This window comes from Vitis vinifera, chromosome 16 (genome assembly GCF_030704535.1).
Source record: "Vitis vinifera cultivar Pinot Noir 40024 chromosome 16, ASM3070453v1".
Classification (NCBI taxonomy): domain Eukaryota; kingdom Viridiplantae; phylum Streptophyta; class Magnoliopsida; order Vitales; family Vitaceae; genus Vitis; species Vitis vinifera.
The window spans coordinates 17,034,623-17,055,885 of NC_081820.1; the positions used below are offsets into that span (position 1 = coordinate 17,034,623).

The 21,263-nt window shown below is 30.1% G+C and overlaps 1 protein-coding gene across 1 annotated transcript; it reads right to left on the minus strand.

Annotated features, from left to right (window-relative positions):
- Positions 1–550: 550 nt before the first annotated feature.
- Positions 551–4,072, minus strand: LOC100245024 (cold shock protein 1). Its single transcript, XM_002264634.5, has 3 exons — positions 3,616–4,072; positions 3,312–3,512; positions 551–1,019 (listed from the first exon to the last, which is right to left on the minus strand). Exons 1-3 carry the CDS (start codon positions 3,985–3,987, stop codon positions 702–704), a joined length of 891 nt encoding a protein of 296 aa, XP_002264670.1. The 5' UTR covers positions 3,988–4,072; the 3' UTR covers positions 551–701.
- Between the last annotated feature and the right edge of the window lie 17,191 nt (positions 4,073–21,263).

Genomic DNA, 21,263 nt, shown 5'->3' on the forward strand with positions numbered 1-21,263 from the left:
GGCAAAAACTTTCTAAACCATTCTCATAATCTGAAGACAAATAAAAGCCAGAAATGCTCAAGGTTTATCAATCAAACATGGCATTTCACTGCAGGAGTAAGCATACTAGTTCACATGCTTAACTCCAATTTTTTATTCACTACATTATATTTTCATGCAGCAGGCTCACAAAGAAAAGATGATGGAACAAAACATCCAAACGTGAGCATTCACAAAATGATGGAACCTTGCAAACAACCTCAAGGATACACATATTCTTTCGAGTACAACTTAAAATGCAAAGTTTTTTTCACTCTTCGAAAGTCGCCAAGACATACTCTTATGATGCAGCTAAATGCAATTATAAAGTCAAACAAGGTACTTTCCTTGAAAATATTTAAGTAAAGAAAAGACTGTTATTTAATATATTAAAGAGTTTTTATTTAAAAAACCTCCAGTCGTGATCATCACTGTTCAAGAAAACTTTTAAAGCTTTAAATGGCCTTTTGTGTATGTGTAAACACACTGTCTAAGGCATTTTGACAGCAAGAAATTTTAGTGCTCACAAAGCTCCACCAAGAGGCCAATTCCATTTCACCCATAGTCAAACAGAGTTCCAAACCACAAAATCACATCCATCAGTAGGTCACCAAGAAATACAGTTGACTTACAAAACTCCTTATTTACAAGTTTGACATTATAAACTACCAAAAGTAACTCGTTTACCGTCTCTGCCATACTTTTGTATCTTGACTAGAAGAGCAGTCTCTTGCCCAGTGACCAGGCTTACCACACTTATAACAGGTACCTGATGAAGCAGGCCTCCCTCCCGAATCAGCAAGGGGTTCGGGTGAAGGCATCTGGCAATCTTTTGCCCAATGCCCTTCCTTGCCACATTTGAAACAGGAAGAACCACTTTGTGCCCCATAGCTTTTGATGCTTGCATTGGTGGTGGTGTTATAACCCCTCGAAGCACCAACTGGGAGCCCAGCTGGTACAGTTTGATCATTGCACCATTTGAAAAACCCACAAGAACCTCCCTAAACCACAAAGCAACCACAAGCCTAATTTGGTAATTTGATTCTAACAAAGGTCATCCAATTTTGCACTAAACAGGTGCACATGTCATAACAAGACTGAGTTCATTCAAAGAATCAATCAGGGAGGGCAAACATTCTAAGAATGAAACTCAAATGGTATTAGAACAGTGTTGACATTTGACAAATTATACAATTTGGAAAAGAGAATAAGCAATGATGAAGGAAATATGACCCTAGAATTTGGCAACAAATATATTTTTGCAATATATACATACATACATACATATATATATACATAATTGGTAGGTCTTGTAAAGCATACAAAATAATTGTTCACATTCTACATATTTTGGACATAACTAGAAAAACTTCTAACTACAAATTACAATACTCCCTTATGATAACAAAACTACCCGTTAAGATCAGTTTTCCACAAGGAGGAATTAAGAGGACATTGCCTATAAAATTCTGGTGGAATGGATGGAATGGAAATTTGTATTTGGAGTGTTTTGTGATCATAGAGTACCTATGAAGCTAAAAGGAAGATTTTATAATATGTATGATCAGAAAGTTGAGAAACAAAGTGTCAAAAACCGGATGCAGCTGAAATGAGATGTTACAATGGATAAGTGAAACCATGGAACTTGCCAAGATAAGATGAGGAAAAATCATGTTAGATTATTCATTCATGTTCATTGATGTGTGCAACTGTGAGAGTGATTTGACACAAGTTGAAGGCATCAAAAGAAGGGGAAAAAAGAAAAAAAAAAAGAATGTCACCTAAGGTGGTCAGAACAGATATTGCTCCCCATGAATTAATAGGCTGAATGGCAGAAAACATTTGGTAATCCAACCCCCCAGTAGTTGGGGATTTTAAGCTTTGCTAACATGAGTTTATCTTCCTCCATCAACCATGAAAAGTAAGCTAACAGCCTAAGAATACCAAAGTCGTGCATTTAAAATAACATATGAGGTAGTTCTGCTCACTTTGTTAATACTTTGAGGTTTTGGCACACATAAATATAAATCATTCAAGAAGTCTCCCATTTCCGATCCAAAGCACAATCTAGTCAATATATGTGAGTGGAAAACTGCATAAATACATGCCATAAAATTTTTTATCTTCCTTTTTCTTTCCCCAATGTCTCAAACAACCAAAACACGTGGACCAGGTACCATGTCAGCTACATCCAAAATGATTAAGGGACTTAATCATATGATCAATGTTTTAGCTTACGTTTGATTCTTGAAAAAATTGAGGGAAAAATGAGAGAAAGAAAAATGAATGAAAAAAAAAATTGAAGTTAATGAATTATCTCTACATGTTTCTTCGAACTCATTTCGCTTAACCTATATTTGCATACACTTCCTATTTTCTATTTCTTAAATCAGAAAATAGTAATGACTTTTATATTAGATACAGTATCTCTTAAAAATTTGCATTGAAAAAGTCATGATTTTAAAAACTATTTAAAAATTTTGAGGTATCAAAAAAATTTTATTAACTCAAATTTAAAATTTTTTTAATGCCTTAAATTCTAAAATTTCTACAAGTGATTTTTAAAGATATAAGGAAAAATCTATACTTTTTGTGCCAAATGTGGTATCCAAATGGAAAACAAAAACAAGGGGTGCATCCAAAGGGAAACTTACGGCTTTTTTTCAGAAGTGTTTTTGAAAACTATTTTTTTATGTTTTGTTAAACAAAAGTCTGTTTAGGAATTTAAATATAATTTATCTATTTACTATGTTTTTAAATAGCTTTTAAAAATATTTTTTATTTGTAATACTTTATTTTAAGTCATCTTCTACATTCGAATAATTATTTATTAAAACAGTTCTCATAAAAAAAAAAAGTAAAAGCAACTAAAATATGTTTTTTTAAAACACCTTGTTTTTTATTTTGATAACAAAAAAAGTGTTTTTTTTCACATCACCAAGCGTGTTTTTTTTTTTTTTTATCTGTATTTTTCATTCTAAAGAACAGAAAACTGTTTCTGAAACATGATAAAGTCATTTTTTTTTCCTCTCTTTAATAATTTCCTGGGAACCAAACAAAGCATTAAATTTAAACCTCAGGGAAAAAACATCATGATATAATTGAAGAGCTTATATTTTGGCCCAAAAACAAAAACCCAAGCGTGTATCACACATGCCTAGGAATTGAACTACAGACACTTGGGAAACAAGGAACTTGGCTTACAAAATTGCAGGATACATGTAAAATAAAATTAAACAATAATAATAATAATAATAACAACGCACAAAGATGTCATAGAGTATGAATAATACCTGGTTAGCAGGGCAGCGGTAGAACTGCTGCCCGGCATTATTACCGGTTTTTGCAGTTAGAATCAGGCAAGAACCAGCACCACAGGGACATTTAAGGTCAGGGAATGAAGAGTTCAATCCAGGATTTATAGCCCCAAAAGCATCGTTACTAATTCCAGAAGAATTGTCACACCACTGGAAGAACCCACAGCCCCCATTTTCCTATAACCACAGAAACCGCTGAAATGTTAATCAGCTTCAATGACCTAATTGCAGTTTAAAGACATCCACCAACACATTCAAAGTTTCAAGGATTGAAATCTACCTCTCTGAGAGGACATTTGTAGAATTTGCGGCCCGGGTTTTTCTGGGTGTTGGAAGTGAGAATGAGACAGGTTCCCAATCCGCAGGGGCATGGCTTCTCGGGAGGGGAAGAATCTCCGCCGTCCGATTTACCGGAGGAAGAAACAGAGGATGATCCTCTGCTGCTCGGAGCACCGGATGCGGCGGTGGCGCTCTGCTTCCACGCCAGACTGTTGCTCCCTCTGAGAGCGGCAGTGTAGATGCCTTCTTTTGCAGCGTCGGAGGTGTAGGTCCTGCGCCGCTTGTTCGACAGAGCATTGGCCTCCACTGCTGCCACGGCGCTCAGGAAATCTTCATCTTCAACCACCAAAACGGCGTCGTCTGGCTCCACCATTGTCTGTCTCTGGTTTTCTGCTCCAATTTTGGGCCCTTCCCGCCTGTTCACTGCCGCTTTATATCAATACGCCACGTGCCTACCATCGCGGGGACGATGCTGACGTGGTGCCATCCCAACGGCAGTGAATGAATTCTAGATGCATGGTTGAATAATTATTTAATTAATTATTACCTAAATTAATTGAAATAATCTCAAATTTACAAATCTAATCCTTCGTATATTTTAATCTAAAAAAATATCCATTTTTGACCCAAAAAAAAACACCTTCTTATTTTTCTGTAAAAGAAAAAGAAGAGTAAAATCGGAATATTAATAACAAAAAAAGTTGTGTGTAGAAAAAAAAAATATTCGCATACTAATGGTACAACTAGTAGTTTACAACCATTTTAGGTTAAAATATATATATATATATATATATATATATATATATATATATATATAATAAATATAAATATTAGAATTTGTTTCACAACGTTTTTTAAAAGTGTTTTTAGTCTTAAAAACACTTAAAAGTATTTTTAAAATAAAAAATAGGTATTTAGTGATATTTTAAAATTTTAAAAAAAACACTTAAAATGTTTTGTAGAGAACCACTTAAAGGGGTGTTTCTTTAAAACAAAATACTTCAAAATTTTCATATATTCCTAAAATACCATTTTCTGTTGTCTTCTATTTTCCTTTCACTGACTTCCTTTTCACACTCCTCTTCATCTTTCACTTGCCTTTCATAAAATATATATATATAGTTTTTTTAATAATATAATAAATGTTTATATATTTTTTTATAATAAAAGCTTTTGGTTTATTATAATATTTTTTTATAATAAATGTCATTTTTAATAATTTATTATTAATAAAAACATTTATGTGCCATATAATCAAAAACACTATATAATCACTATTCCAGATTTACATAAAAGCATTTTTCACATAAATATTATAAAAGAAAACACTTTCACTAAAAACAGTGTCAAATAGGCTCTTAGTATTTTCATTCACTTTCATATTTTTTATCCTTATTTTTTGAAATAATTTTTTTAAAACATAGGATAATTTTTTATATTTTATATAAGATATTCTAATTTTATATATAATTAAATAAATAAATAAGAGGGGAAAACATGAAGGTTATTTAAAAGGAACTTAGTAGTTAGTTGGGTTTGAATTTTTTTTTCTATTTTAATTATTTAGGATTTTTGTAATTATCTATTTGTTAAGTTATTTTAGGAAACAATGCACATGTGAAAGAAAATTTTTTATTGATTAATATATTAGTTATATTGAATTTTAAAACAATATTTAAAACTTGTTATATGACGGTTTAATTTTGTAAAATAAATCATTTTCAATTTTCAATAATTTTTGTTCTCAATTGATTAAATTAAATTCATTTCACTATTTCAAGTAACTTTTAATTTTCAGTATAAATTTTTTTAGTACTTAATTTTCAATTTTATGGAACATCTTCTTAATTTTTAAAGTAATAAATACTTTTAAATTTTTTTAATTTATATAAAATAAAAATAAAAATGAGGAAGTAAAATTACTTTAAAATATTTTTTTATATAAGTAAAAAATAAATAATTCTAACAAAAAATCACAAAATCTATCATTTTCAATTTTCAATAATTTTTGTTATCTATTGGTTAAATTAAATTCATTTTCACTATTTCAAGTAGCTTTTAATTTTCAATTTTATCGAACATCTCCTTAAATCTATCATTTTCAATTTTCAATAATTTTTGTTATCAGTCGGTTAAATTAAATTCATTGTCACTATTTCAAGAAGCTTTTAATTTTCAATTTTATCGAACATCTCTTTAATTTTTGAAGTAATAAATATTTTTAAAATTTTTTAATTTATATAAAATAAAAATAAAAATGAGGAAGTAAAAGTACTTTAAAATATTTGTTTTTATAAGTAAAAAATAAATAATTCTACCAAAAAATCACAAAATCTATCATTTTCAATTTTCAATAATTTTTGTTATTAATCAGTTAAATTAAATTCATTTTTTGTATTTCAACACTTATAATATGTAGCTTTTAATTTTCCATACAAGTTTTTGGGTACTTAATTTTCAATTTTATCGAACATCTCCTTAATTTTTAAAGTAATAAACACTTTTAATTTTTAAAATTTATAAAAATCAAAATAAAAATGAGAAAGTAAAAGTACTTTAAATTTTTTTTATATATATAAGTAAAAATAAATTAATTCTACCAAAAAAATCACAAAATCTAGCAAATAAATTACAGTATAATAGATTTTATAAGAGGGTAGAAAAATGGACTTGATGAGAGGTAAATTTTTGTAAGAAAATTATAAAAAATAATAATAATAATAATAATTTTTTATCCCAATAGACCTAATTAAGCAAGATTTAATTATCAAAGAATATTTTATAATTATTTTACCATATTGATGCACTTAAATTTTTCATAAAATATAAGACAACATTTAAATGTCAAACAAAATCTACAAAGGGAAAAAGAGGAAACTTTATTTTAGAAAATTCAAAATATTTTATGATTTATAAAATCAATTATTTACCAAAGAACATAATTATTTACAATTAAAATTATCTACTTAAATAAATCATTTTTACAAGTATAATGCAATAAAATAAAATAAATACCGGAGTTGGGTTTAGGTGCCCAACTGGACTAACCCGACCCAATCCAACAAAATGAGAAATAGGGAAACAATTTTTTAGGAGTTAAAATTGTCCAAAAACTACCACTATATAATATAATAAAAAAATATTATTTTTCCCATTCTCTCTCAAAAAAAAAAACCTGAAAGAACATGCTTCTTTTCTTCTATTTTTTTATTTATGAAAACGAAGGTTAAGACATTTGTACTATGAAAATAAAGTAGTTCCTGAATTCTAGAGAAATAAAGCTCTTAAAAAGAAAAAAGAAAAAAAGTGAATGGATAATACAACTATCTAGGATTGAACTCGAACCTAAGCCTCTCCCATGGACAAGATCCCTTATTACCCTGGAGCACCAATACTTTATGTGATATAAGTACTCTTTATTAGTGTTATATCGTTTAGAATGTACTTAAAAAAATAGTAAAACCCTAATCTAAGTATGTTGACTACATGTTTTTTATTATTATTTTTATTAAGACTTAGTATCTAATATAAATTATTTAGATTGTAGTCAAATTATGCATATTGATTTGTTCAAAACATAATTAGACAATAATAGACAAATGTCTAATTTATTAAATAATAACAATAATTGGGTCCTTCTAATTAAATCTTTTATTTTTTCATATATTTAATTAAAGTGTGAGTATATATTACTCATTAAAATTAAATAAATTAAAATCCTTTTTTATCATGTTTGAAATGGTACAACGAAGACAACTATGAAAGTACTAGGGGGTAAAGGACCTTGACCGAATTTGGATATGCTTCAGAATTACAAGAGGAATCCTAGTCATTCTATAGATCAACATGTGGATCATGTTGTTAATATAATCAAGATATTAGAAGTTGAATATTTTTTTTCCACCAAGCTATAAGAAGCGATTTTTACAAATGTCATTAACTGAACTTAAGGTTAAATTTTTTTAAACGAATATGATAATTTGTTTAAGAAGAGCCTAAGTGTTTAACAAATAAGTTTTTCAATGACTTAATAAACCCTTTTAAGGAACATAGGAAAATATGTTTTGTGAAGAATGCCATTAAACAAATGATGGTGCTCTCTATTTTTCCTAACCTACAAAGTGTGAGCTTTTTAAATTCAATCAAGCATAAAAATACTAAAGGATTATGATTATTGAAAATAAATTCTAAAGTTATAGAAGACATTGTGTATAATTCAAATATTGTTCCTTTTAGCTTCAAGGAAGAAAATTAATTTTTCTTCTATATGTTAAATTTTCATGCTCTTTACGTAAAATGTAAATATTTGATATGCAAGACATGACATGAATATTTGTCCTTTGATAAATCAGTATGTCTTTTATTTACATGTCTTCAGTTCTTTGGTATATATATATATATATATATATATATATATATATATATATATATATATATATATATATATATTGTTAACACATGTTAGTTGTATAATATTATTTCATGGAGTGAGAGGTTTTAGTTTAAAAAGAAATTTAAGTAATTTCTTGCCTAAAATTAGAAACACTTGCATAGATTATTTCTAATTTATAATAATTAAAATTGTATATAGGAACTGATCGAGAACATAGTGAACTTTTGTTTTTATTGCAATTTAAGGTTATTACATATTAGAAGATAATTAGAGCAACCATGAGTATCTATATCCATAAAAGTACTAATTAATAAGATTGTGCAATATCTCTATGTAGTTGAATATGTCGACTGCAACTAGGAACATGATATCAAAACTAAATAAAGATAAGAGATTGAATGGTGATAATTATGAGATTTGACATCACAAAGTCTGGTATATCCTTAAAGAGCAAAAGACTCTTGAAACAGTGAATTATGTCATGCAAGAACTTGAACAAGGGAACTATGCTCAATATAGAAGGGATCAGGAGGCTTATGTGGCTTAGAAGGAAAAAAAATAATTTAGCTTGCATTATGTTACTGAGTTGTATGTAAGATGGTCTCTTAATCAAGCATGAGGTGTACCAAACTGCTCATGAGATGTGAAAAGCTCTAAAAGAGAAGTATGGTGGAATTTCAACTACAAAACTGAGAGAATTTGTAATAAAATTTAGAAATTACAAGATGCAACCAAACCATACAAAAAAAACATCTTAAATAGATGAAAAAGAATGATAAGAGAACTTAATACATTTAGGCATGTCCTTATTGATAAGCAACAAGTTCAAACAATCATCAAATTTCTACTAAAGAGTTGGGAACACATGGTGGTGAACATGAGACATAATGAGAATGTCAAGACTTTTGACGATATAGTTCACCATCTTGAATTGGAAGTCGAGCAACTTCTGGTTATTAGACCTAATGAACAAGTTTATATAGTTGAATCTAATTTCACTACAAGAAAAAAGGTCATTGTTGACATATATTATCTTGACTTAAGGTGATATGTGTCAATATTGTCTATTTAAATGAACAACTATGACATATACAACTTGTTTAAACCAATAATGACATATATAAAATTTGTTGAATTCTTTCATGACTTATATAATAGAATCTTGACAGATAATTTATAAGTCAATGTATTCAAGGTACTTAAATAAAAGCAATAATGATAATAATTTGTTTGATATGTGTATATCTAATTTACTTACTAAATATTATAAATTGAAGTGACAACAATCAATTTTGATTAAGGAAATCAATATTTAATAATTTTTTTTAGTAATGTTAATATCAATTTTCATTTTTTTTTATCAAATTGATTAAATCATATTTTAGTCTATATCAATAGCATTGAAATAAATTTTTTCTAAATAATTTTTTATTCACTAATTTTAGTGAAATAAAATTTGCTACATTATGGTTTTTTTATAACTGGATATAAATAAAATCAATACTAATAAACTATTTTTTATTCATTGATGTTAATGATTTTATTTTTTTGAGTTTGTATTAATGTAATCTTTTTTTTCATAAACTATTTTTCATTATTTTTAAATTAGTAATTAGCTTGTATTTGATTTAAAAATAATTAATAAATTTGTGTAAGCTTGAAAATTAAGATATTTGGAATTTTGATTTATCAATTGTTTAGCAGAATATCAGGTTTCAAAATTTAATTTTTTAAGTTAACTCATACAAATTTAGACATTAGGAAAGAAGAAAATTAATTATAGTAAATTGATATTATAAAAGTTATAAATATATTCCATAAATTGATTCTCATAAAGTTATTATTATTATTATTATTATTGTTGTTGTTGTTGTTGTTGTTGTTGTTGTTATTATTATTATTATTATTATTATTATTATTTGTTTATTTACTTTATGTTTTTATTTTTTATTTTATTTTCATTTCTTTTTTAAAATTTTTATTTTATTTTATTTTATTTTATTTACCTTGAAAAAAAGGGCTTTGAAAAAGGAAGAACGATCTAGCTCCATTCAGGAAAAATCTCTCTCTCTCTAGAGTGATGGTTCCTGCTGAGTGGTAGAAAGGGAAATTAGGTTTTTGATTTTGAGAAGCAATCTTCTGGGTTTTGACCTTTAAGGCAGAAACTACTCATCAAAACGCCTTTGCTTTTGATTATCTGGTCTTACCCACATCTTAATTATTCGCAAATTTCTGGCCCCAAAATGCATTATGTTCTTATTCGAATCGATATCTGAGTAAGAGTATGTCCGTGTCATTAACTCATCTTTCTTGGTGGTTGTGGAGTGGAAAACACCAAGAGCCCAAAAGACTCACCAATGGATCTTTTTTAAATTCTTCTCAAGATTCAGGCTTGTGGGAGCCGGATGCTTTGAAATTCCCTTTAGTTAAGGGGGCTTCTTCGTTGACATTTCAACTTTCTTTTTTCCCAAAACCTCTCGATTCTCTAAATCTCAAAGTCTTCCAATCTCCCACACCTTGATCCACGTAGATCTCCGATTTCTGCTATTGTTTTTTTTTTTTTTTTTTGTCCTCGTTGAATTTTCAACCTAGGGTTTTGATTTTGTCTATTCCAGTTGTTGCTTCGATCTCCTTTATCTCGGTCCCGAATTCACCCAGGGTTTGATCATTTGATTGTTGGATTGTTTGATTATTTGGTTGATCTCATGAAGGCAATCGACGAGCTCGTGCAACTGTTAGGGTCTTTCCTCCAGGGCGTAGTGCTGTTAGCAGATGAAGATGTGGACAAGAATTCGAGTTCCAATTCTTCTCATAGGGGTTCGACTTTTCTTAACGTTGTTGCTCTTGGAAATGTCGGTGCTGGTAAATCTGCAGTTTTGAACAGTTTGATTGGACATCCTGTTTTGCTTACTGGAGAAAATGATGCTAGTTAGGCTTCAATATGTATTGATTTACAAAAGGATGGTTTCCTAAGTAGCAAGTCAATCATCTTACAAATTGACAACAAATCTCAAAAAGTTTCTGTAAGTGGTCTTCGACATTCTCTCCAGGATAGGCTGAGTAAGGGTGCCTCAGGCAAGAGCCGAGATGAAATATATTTAAGGCTACGGACTAGTACAATACCTCCTCTGAAGCTAGTTGATTTGCTTGGATTGGATCAATGGATTATGGATGAGACATTGGTGAGTGACTATGCTCAGCACAATGATGCCATTTTGCTGGTTATTGTACCTGCTGCCTAGGCACCCGAAATTGCTTCATCTCGAGCTCTCAAAATTGCCAAGGAATATGATAGAGATAATTAGTAAAATAGATCAAGCTGTATTAGACCAGAAAATCCTTGTTGTTGTTCAAGCTCTCCTGTTAAATCAAGGTCCTAAAAGTACATCTGAAATGCCATGGGTTACTTTAATTAGGCAATCTGTTTCAATTGCCTTTGCACAATCTGGATTTGTTGGGTCTGCATGAGTCGATAGCATGCGCAAAAGAATGTCTATTGTCATCAGATTCCCTAACAATACTGTGAAAGTCTTGGTGAAAGGTGTTGATTCTTAAATGTTTAGCATTTTAGCAAAAGACAATGGGAGGAATAGTCATGTAAGGCCAGCAACTCAAAGCCATTTGACTGAATATTCATGACAAGGCTTATGCACACTTGTTGCTGCTAGGGATCTCACTGATGATGAACTTTCAGAGTGGTCGTGTAAGTATGAAGATGCAAGCACTTCATTGACTGATAGATCTGTAAAACTTCGTTAAACAACAACTTTCATTTAATGCAAATTAAATCTTCTTAGGGCTACTAGGATGAGAATAAGGCTGCCACTTTGAATCTCCACTACACATTAGTTTATTTTTTGTAAAAAAAAAAAGAATGTTGCCACTTTAAGAATATAGCACCACCAGATTTTGTGAAAGGCATCCACACGTTTTGATGAATTTGGAGGGCAACCATGCCATGCAAAGAAAATGACTACCACTTTAAGAATATAGGTTTAGTTATTTATTATTATTATTCTTTAATCTTATCATTATTATTGTTGAATTAATCTCATTTTTATAGAATCACTAACGCTTGCTACACAGGTACGCTGATTTTGTGCCCAGCTGGTGTATGTCCTGTTGATTGGTGCTCAATCAACTGGTGTACCTTGATTTCGGTCCTCAGACGGGAGTAATCAACAAAATTTATAACCTATATCACCATGTATTAGGATAGCCTCAGCTAGCATAGCATAGTGGGTCTAGGATCGTTCACTAGAAAGGGTTTTCAACTCACAATTTATATTAATTCAAAGTTGAATTGGTGTCTTTTCATTTCAAGGTTAGCTTTAAAAGAAAACATAAACTTTGATTGAAAAATGATTGTTTTTAAGCTAACCAAAAATAGTAACTGATTTTAAGTACAAAGAAAAGTGTTTCTTGGAGTTTTTGGATCACTAGGGTCAGACTCCTAATACAAAAATAGAGTTCCGGTCACTTGAATCTTTTCATCGCATTGGAAATTTAACATATAGTTATTTCTCGAACCGGTGTGGTACAGATGCTTCCCTTTTATGGATTCAAACACTATATCCCTTTCATTGATTCATCTTGTAATGGCTCGTGCCTCTTACCTAACAAGCTTGCAAGAGATAACTAATGGATGTCTCCTTAGAGTCCAAAAGCTTACCAAGTGTTGGTTATTTTAGAAAATCCTACATTTGAACCACCTCCCAAAGGCTCGCAAGAGATAAACTAGTGCATCTCAATGGATGGAGATCACTTGCCTTACCAAGTGTTGGCCCAGGTGATTTAAAGGCGTTTTAAGTTAACTAAAAACATAGAAACCATTAACGGGTCACACTTTCTCTTCATTAAAAGCTGAAACAACAAAACTTTCAATTCTTGCATTCGGGACCTTACCCAGCTTCCATAGCTCCAAGAGACAAAAAGCCTAGCCACTCATTCTCTGAGGAAACATCCTCAGAGCTTGTTTGGCTAGTAAGAAAAATACAATCAAAATGAGTAGGTAAGGTAGAGCAAAACTTTGTGTATTACTTCCTTCAAAACTATACAAAAAGTTGTCTCTGAGAACAAGCTTCCGAGAGCATTTTGTAAAGAAAATTACAAACTATATATATGAGGTTATTCACCCTTTGTTCTTGCTTACTAACTAAGGAATCCTATGATTGGTGGATTACAAGGAGAGAATGAGGATTTAAACAACAAATATCTGAAAAAAAAAATCTAAAAGAGTCGGTCACAAATATCTGGAAGCACTCATGTGGATTTTGCAGCATGCAACATCGGCTGTGAGATTTCGCAAGCTGAAAGTCTCCATTTCGCATAAAAAGGCTAATTTCACAGCTAGCACCTTGTGATTTCGCAGCTGCGAAATTGGCTTTTAGCTTGGTGCGATTGACTTCCAATGGCTATAACTTCTTCATTTCAGCTCCGATTCATGTACTGTTTAAATCGTTGGACTTCTGACTTCCCAAGCTTCGAAACGACATATAGTATGCATGAAATGGACTCCAGGAAGTGCTCTAAATGTGTCCAACAGTTGCTGTCCTCTTGAATTCTTCATGTTAGATTTCTCTCTTTGTTTTCCCTCCTTGCATTCATGATTTGCTTTTGGAAAAGGACTATAAAGCTCCAAAGCTTGGGTTCTTCATGTAAATGAGCTTCTAATTGCTTTGCCATGGATTCTAAAGAACTCTCCTCAATCTTGGATTGTTTTGGCGATAAAAAAGTTATCAAAAACATCAAAACTTAACACAATTTGATTAGAAACGATTGCAAGGGTCCTTAACATGCCAATTGAGTTAAAAGGTAATAACTACTACTCAAAAGTGTTTAAAAGAGTTCATTACAAGTTATTAAATAACACTTTTTGAGTAGTAATCATACGCTTTCTATCTTCCCATTCTAAGTGTATATATATAGGTTTAGTTATTTTTTATTTATTATTCTTTAATCTTATCATTATTATTGGTGAATTAACCTCATTTTCATAGAATCATTGACGCCTATTGCACAAGTACACTCTCTATCTTCCCATTTTAAAGTTCCATGAATATGTATGTCATTAAGAACTATATCCTCGTTTGATATTGACTTTGGGGGCCTTGATATTCATTTGATTTCCTTTGATAAAATGAATGTTGAGTAATATAATACTTGAACTAACTTTGGTGTTTTATGATAACATTTAAGTTATAAATCTAGATATGCATATTATCCTATCTTTATGATAGTGGTTTGAATCTTGTTTGACATGCTAGAATTAGTAGAGTTTTTGAGATTACCTTAACTTATCTAGGTGTTCATAATCAACTAATTCATTGTCATATTTCCCTCTAGTAAGCTAGTAGAGACTTTGTTAGGGCTTATAGGGGTGCTACCTCTTTGGAGGTACCTTCCTGATGAGTAACTAGATCCTCAAACCCAGACTCAGTTTTTTCGCAGACAGTTTTTTCCAAAAAAAAATCAGGAGTCCTTTTAGGGGTTTAGTTCTTACTTGTTTTCCCCTTTTAAAATAAATAAAAGTAAGTGGTGACTCTAACTTTTTATAAAAATAATAAATAAAAAAAATCAATTTTTCACTTTAATAAAAAGCGAGTCTCACCAATCGAGTGGGAACACATAGTGAAATATGCGGGGTCCACAATATGGTATCTACAAATTGCATATATGTTTGATGTATTCTTGCAATTGAAAGTACCTTATAATTTGAAAATTGCTATTTGGATACTTGTTGCTTACTTTTCTATTAATGTGTGTCTATCTTACTAGGTATTCAAGAAATATAGCAAAAAAGAAGAAGATGATGAAGAATTAATGACTACCTCTTACGAAGATAGTATTGTACTTTTCAATTTAAGTTTGTATATTATTTTAATTGAATATTTTTAATTAGTTTTTTTTTATATAGAAAATAAAGAGTAAGTAGAAAAAAGATTTATTCCATTGTGTTTTTAATATTCAAATGTATCTATAATAATTTTTCCCTTGAGTAATAGTTTATTTACTTTGTTTTAGGACTTAGTTATTATTATCATAATTAAATATGTATCAAATTTAATTTGGAAACAAGTTTCATATGGTAACAAGTTTATTTTCCATTCAAAACTAAAAATTATAGTAAAATAATATTAAATTTGTCATAGGCAACCTTGACAGATGGCCAATGCCCAACATTGACATTGCAATAACTAGAAACCTTGACATATTATACTTATCCTTGACATTTGGTGTAGCAACCTTAACAGAAGAGCAAGTTAACATAGATAAAAAAATCTTGACATATGTTGAATCCAACCTTGACAAAAGTGAAAGAAACATTGACATATGTCATACTAACAAAGATTCGACCATTGGTAGAAATAGAAACAACCTTGACATATGTAAATGTCAAGATAACTTTAAATTTTTCTTGACACTGGCATAGATGACATATATAAATAGTAACATACCTTGACAGATATACCCTACCTTGATGGTGAAAAGCTGTCAGCGAAAGACTTTTTTCTTGTAGTGTTTTCGCAAAACCTTTGGCTTTAATTGTAAAAATAAAATAAAAATAAAAATAATTCTTTAATAAGAAATTTGATGGTGCTTTAAAGAAAGGAAAGACTAGGACAGGTAAGAAGTTCAAGCATGCTAAGATGGATAAAAACAAGTTAAAATGCTACAACTATGTTAGCAAGGGTCACTTTGCTCATGGGTACACTAAGTTGAAATAGGTATGATCCTATTCAAATAACTCATGGGTTTATGTTTGTAGTTGTGTAATATTAATTGAATTTATTCCTTTGTGAACTTTAGACTTAGCTATCATCGACCATACAATTAAAGGTCAAGAAGCATATGTAGAGTTTTGATGATTAGTTCCGATACAAGATGGATTTATGTAGGAAATAACTCCAAAGTTAAGGTCAAGGGTATTGGAATGTGCAAATTGGAATTGCATAAAAGACTTACCTTATTCCTACACGATGTTCTTTATGCTTCAAATATTTAACAAAACTTAGTCTTCATGTTAGTCCTTATTGGATTCTGTTTCAATTTGAATTTTCATGATTTAGTAATAGAGTTGTATTTGTGAACAACATACTTTGATTCTGGATTTATTTTGGATGGTTTTATGGTTCTTGATATTGATAACTATATGTTGTCTAATACTAATGATAGTTGTTATTCAATGATGACTATTTCTTGAAATACATGTGATAATATGACCATATGGCATGCCAGACTTGGGCATATTGAACAAGAAAAAATGAATAAACTAGATAGAGGAAATATTATAGGTCAATTTACTAAATTGATATGTCAAATTGTGAATATTGTCTAGTTGTTGAAACAACAAGAAAACCATTCAGAAAAGGAACTAGAACTGAATCACCATTACAATTGATCGATTTTTTGCATCTATGGTCATATGAGTGTTAAAGTAAGGCATGATGCTTTATACTTCATCACATTTATAGATGACGCTACAATCATGTTTATTTGATTTCTCATAAGTCAGAAGCATTAGATTGTTTTAGATGCTACATTAATTTAGTTGATAATCAATTGGACAAAAGAATTAAAACATTAAGAATAGACCAAGGTAGAGATATCTATCAGACCAATTTAAAATTTTATGTTATGAAAAGGATATTAGTAAACAATTGACTATTCCAAGGACTTCATAATAAAACGGTGTTGTTGATAGGAGGAATAGAACATTGTTAAACATGGTTAGGTTAATGATCACTTAAGCAAATCTTCTCATTTCATAAATTGAGGATATGCATTGCTAATTGCTACTTATGCACTTAATTGAGTACCCTTAAAGTTTGTTGTATCTACTCCATATGAGTTAGGAAATAATTGAAAGTCTGATCTTAGCAATTTGTGATCTTGAGGCTCAGCAGCATATGTTCACAATCCTTCTCATAAATATGAAAAATTAGGTCTTAAAGGAAGGATATGTATTTTTATAAGATATAATGAACACTCTAAAAGGTATGCGTTCATAGGTGAGCATGAAGATAAAACAGTAATTGAATTAAAATCACGAGATGTCTCGTTCTTAGAGGATGATTTCCTATGTATGAGTGAGATTGATAGAGATTTACATCTTTAAGAAATGTTGGATCATGACATAAGATCTACACCCAAACAACAATTGATGCTTGAACCGAGTGGGAGTGAACTAGTACCTATAGTAAGTACAGTAAAAGAGTTGATTTGAGATCAAAGTGGAAGTTTATATTGTAACTCAATATGATGCTACTAAACCTAAATCGATTTAAGCGGCTCTTACTTGTCCAACTAAGGATAAATGGAGAAAAACAATGGAAGAAGAATTAGATTCAATGCTAAAGAATCAAATCCAGAACTTGGTTAATCTATCTTTAGATCAAAAAGCTATTAGGAACAAATATATTCTTAAAATAAAACAAAAGGTAGATGGATCCATTGAAAATTATAAAAATCTATTAGTGGCTAAAGATTACACCCAATAAAAGGATAGAGACTATTAGTAAACCTTCTATCTAGTAGTTAGGTTTACCTTGATTCGCCTCATTCTAGCTATAATAGCTCATAGGATTTAGAGCTACACCAAATGGATGTTAAGACAAGTTTCCTTAATGGAGAGTTGAATCAAGAAATCTTATATGGAACAACCAATAGTTTTCATTATCCAAGGCCAAGAGCACAATATGTGTAGGTTAAATCAATCGATTTATGGCCTTAAAAAATCATCTAGGCAATGGAACTTGAGATTTCATTGTGCAATATCTTAGTATGAATTTCCAATGATTGATGTGGACCATTGTGTTTATATTAAGCAACATAAAGATAAATATGTGTTATTATTTTTATATGTGGATGATATAATTATAGCTGGAAATGATTTGGAGTTTGTTCAAACCATTAAAAAAGGGTTGTCATCTACTTTTGAGATGAAAGATATGGGAGAAACATTTTACATTCTTGGAGTAAAGATCCAAAAAAATCATTCTAACAAATTAGTGGTTCTTTCATAAGAACACTATATTAAGGAAATCCTTGAACGATTTAATAAGCAAGATTGTAATCTCATTGATACTCTATTTGTAAGAGTTGAAAATTTAAACAAAGAAATAGATCCAAAAACTTCAAAAGAAAATGATTAATTTTTCCTACTCCAGTGTTGTTAAGAATCTAATATATGTTACAATGTGCACAAGGCCAAACATCTGATATGTTGTTGGGATGGTTAGCCACTACTAAGGGCACTATGAATTATTCTCTTTGTTATCAAGGCAAATAATTGCATTTGGTGGGTTATTCAGATGTCGATTAGGCAGGTGATCTAGATGAGTACAAATCAACATGTGGATATACATTCTTGCTTGATAATGGTTCCATCTCATGGAAAAGCAAGAAATAAACTTTTATAGCTTTTTCAACTATGAAAACTTAATTTATTGCTTTTTTAGTTGTAGTACAAGAAGTTGTATGGTTGAGAAGATTTTTGTAAAGCTTGGAAATTGTCAAGTATGTTTTTGGGCCAACAACAGTCTATAGTGACAGTCAAACTGTGATCACTTATGTAAAAGATTCAAAATATGATGGAAAACTAAGCATATAGATGCCAAGAATAATTTTATATAAGATATTATTGCACAAAAGGGGGTGATCCTAAAATATTTACCTACACATGAGATGGTTACTGATCCATTCAAGAAACATGTTTTTTGTACATGAAAAGTCATTAAGATTTTATGGGTTATAATTTATATTAATTATATGTCATGGATCATTATTGATTGGATATAACATGTAGATATTATTCTCTACAAGCCAAAATGGGTGTTTGTTTGTTTGGCCTTGAAATCCTATATGACACAATGAGGACGTTGTGTCTGCATGGGTGAGAGATGATTATGATATCCCACATCGGATAGAAGAAAAAGTTCTTAACACTATATAAGTATAAGCTCCTTTTAACCATGTAAACACGTTTTAAAATCATGGGTGACCCTTAGGCACAAAATGGACGTTGGGAATGAGTTGTTACAAATGATATTAGAGACGATCCTCAACCCTGGTGTGAGAGTTTATTTGGCCCTATGAGAGGTGTTTATTTATTTGGCCCTATAATCCCATGTGACACAATGAGGACATTGTGTTTGCATGGAAAAGAAGAGGGGAGGATGATTGTGATATCCCACATTGGACAGGGGAAAAAGTTTTTAGCACTATACAAATATAAGCTCCTTTTAACCATATAGATGACTTTTAAAGTCATGTAGACCCCTTTGGGTCTAAAGCGAACAACATCTATACGGTCAAGTACAGGTTATGATATATACTCTTAAATGTATGTCATCAAGTAAAAGTTGACTCTCTCACATGAGCAACCATCCCAGTCAATGCGTTTATGAGTTAGGATGAGACATGATATACTAATGATGATAAATGAGTGAAAAGTATACAAACACAATCTGTGTCATCTTGATTAATTATCAATATGAAGTTTATAATAAGATGATATCTTGACCGAATGTAATAGCCCACAATTACATTTACCCGTTTAAACTAGACTTGAGTTCTAGCATAAAAGGGTATAAGGAGAACTATAGATACAAAACCCGAGCAAGCTACTAGTATAGAGTTGTTAGTTAAGGTCTGTATGATGGTGGTTTGACATACACTCTCCAAGTGAAGAGAAATCACCATAACATGTATTTTATACTACATGTGTTAGAATGTGACTAATAAGGAAAGTGAATGATTAATCCATACATCTTCACTATGTGAGATTCTTAGGGCTTATTACAATTATAATAACTCATTATTGTGCTCTTTGTATTTTAGCTATGTTTTGAAGTGACAAATTAATGTTGCCACTTTGATATGTTTCTGATGAAAATAAAATAATTTATCTTTATGGTACATATTAAGCAAACAGTTAATTTGAATATAAAAGACATGAGTTAAAAAAATAAAATAAAAATTTTCAAGTTACATTAACAAAGATGTGTTTACGATTGACCGATTATATTGTTTTTGTAGTTGATGTAATTATGAATACATTTATAATGATGTACGGTATATAACTTTAAGGGATTAAGTGTATACATTAAAATGAAACTAAATAAGTCTGGGTTATAGCTAGACATCATTATAATCGTTCTCTTATAAAATTTGGGGTTGAACTAGTATGTATTCCTACCAAGTACATAACTTTATACCTCCCAAATTATAGGTGTGCTCGCATGGTCACACAACCCATTTGCTTATATGAATGACCTTCAAAAGCTTAATAGAATGGGCCTATATGTTATTGATCGGGCTATTTCAACCCATCTTATGCAAGTGGGAGATGTTGGAGATGGGTTTAGGTACTTAAGTAGGCTGACTCGGCCCAACCCAACAAAATGAGAAATAAGGAGGATAGTTTCTAGGAGTTAAAATTGCCTAGAAATTGCCACTATATAATATAATAAAAAAAATCTTATTTTTCTCACTCTCTCTTTAAGAAAAGCCAAAAAGAACACATCTTTGCAAGATTTTTTTTTCATTTTTTTTAATTTCTTTTATTTTTTTTCTCTGTGAAAACAAAGGTTAATACATTTGTGTTATGGAAACAGAGTGGTTCCTTTTGTTTTTTTTTTTTTTTTTTTGGTTCTATTCATGACTTGGGGTAGAAAATTCGTCAGTGAAACAAACAATCTAGATTTTGGGCATTTCAAAAGGTAATCTGAAATCTTATTTTCATGGACAATAGAATTTGATGTTTACTAACTTAGGTGGATTTATTATATTTTTAGAAGTATTTTTTTGCAGAAAGTGTTTCATAATATTTATATATGGAATAACAACTTATTTTAGAAAAGAATTTTTATTTTATATGAATCCAATTGTTTTACAAATTTACATTATTCACAACACAATACAATTATTTTCACACAAATACTAACCCTTTTTTACTCTCAATTGAAATCCAATCTTCTTAATTTCTCTCATTTTCCCTTTTTTACTCTTAACTATTCCTTTTTTATTTATTTATTTTTATTATTTTAAATTTCAAAATCACTTCTTTCTCCACACCATTCCTTGTCCCTTTTCTCCTTTCCACATGTGAGCCAAAATCATAAATTAAAGATTAAAAAAATAAAAATAAGCTCAAATATAAAGGCAAGAATAAAGATAAAAGTAAAAGTAAAAGTAAATAATAAAAAATTTAAATTAAGGATGAAAAATAAAATAAAAATAAGGTTAAAGATAAA

Excerpts from the sequence above, each read along its gene's own strand:
- LOC100245024 (XM_002264634.5), bottom strand. The coding sequence starts at position 3,987 with ATGGTGGAGCCAGACGACGCCGTTTTGGTGGTTGAAGATGAAGATTTC. Across the intron at positions 3,513-3,615 it reads ACAAATGTCCTCTCAGAGAG|GAAAATGGGGGCTGTGGGTT; the intron begins GTAGATTTCAAT and ends CTGTGGTTATAG. Across the intron at positions 1,020-3,311 it reads ACCGCTGCCCTGCTAACCAG|GGAGGTTCTTGTGGGTTTTT; the intron begins GTATTATTCATA and ends TTTGTGGTTTAG.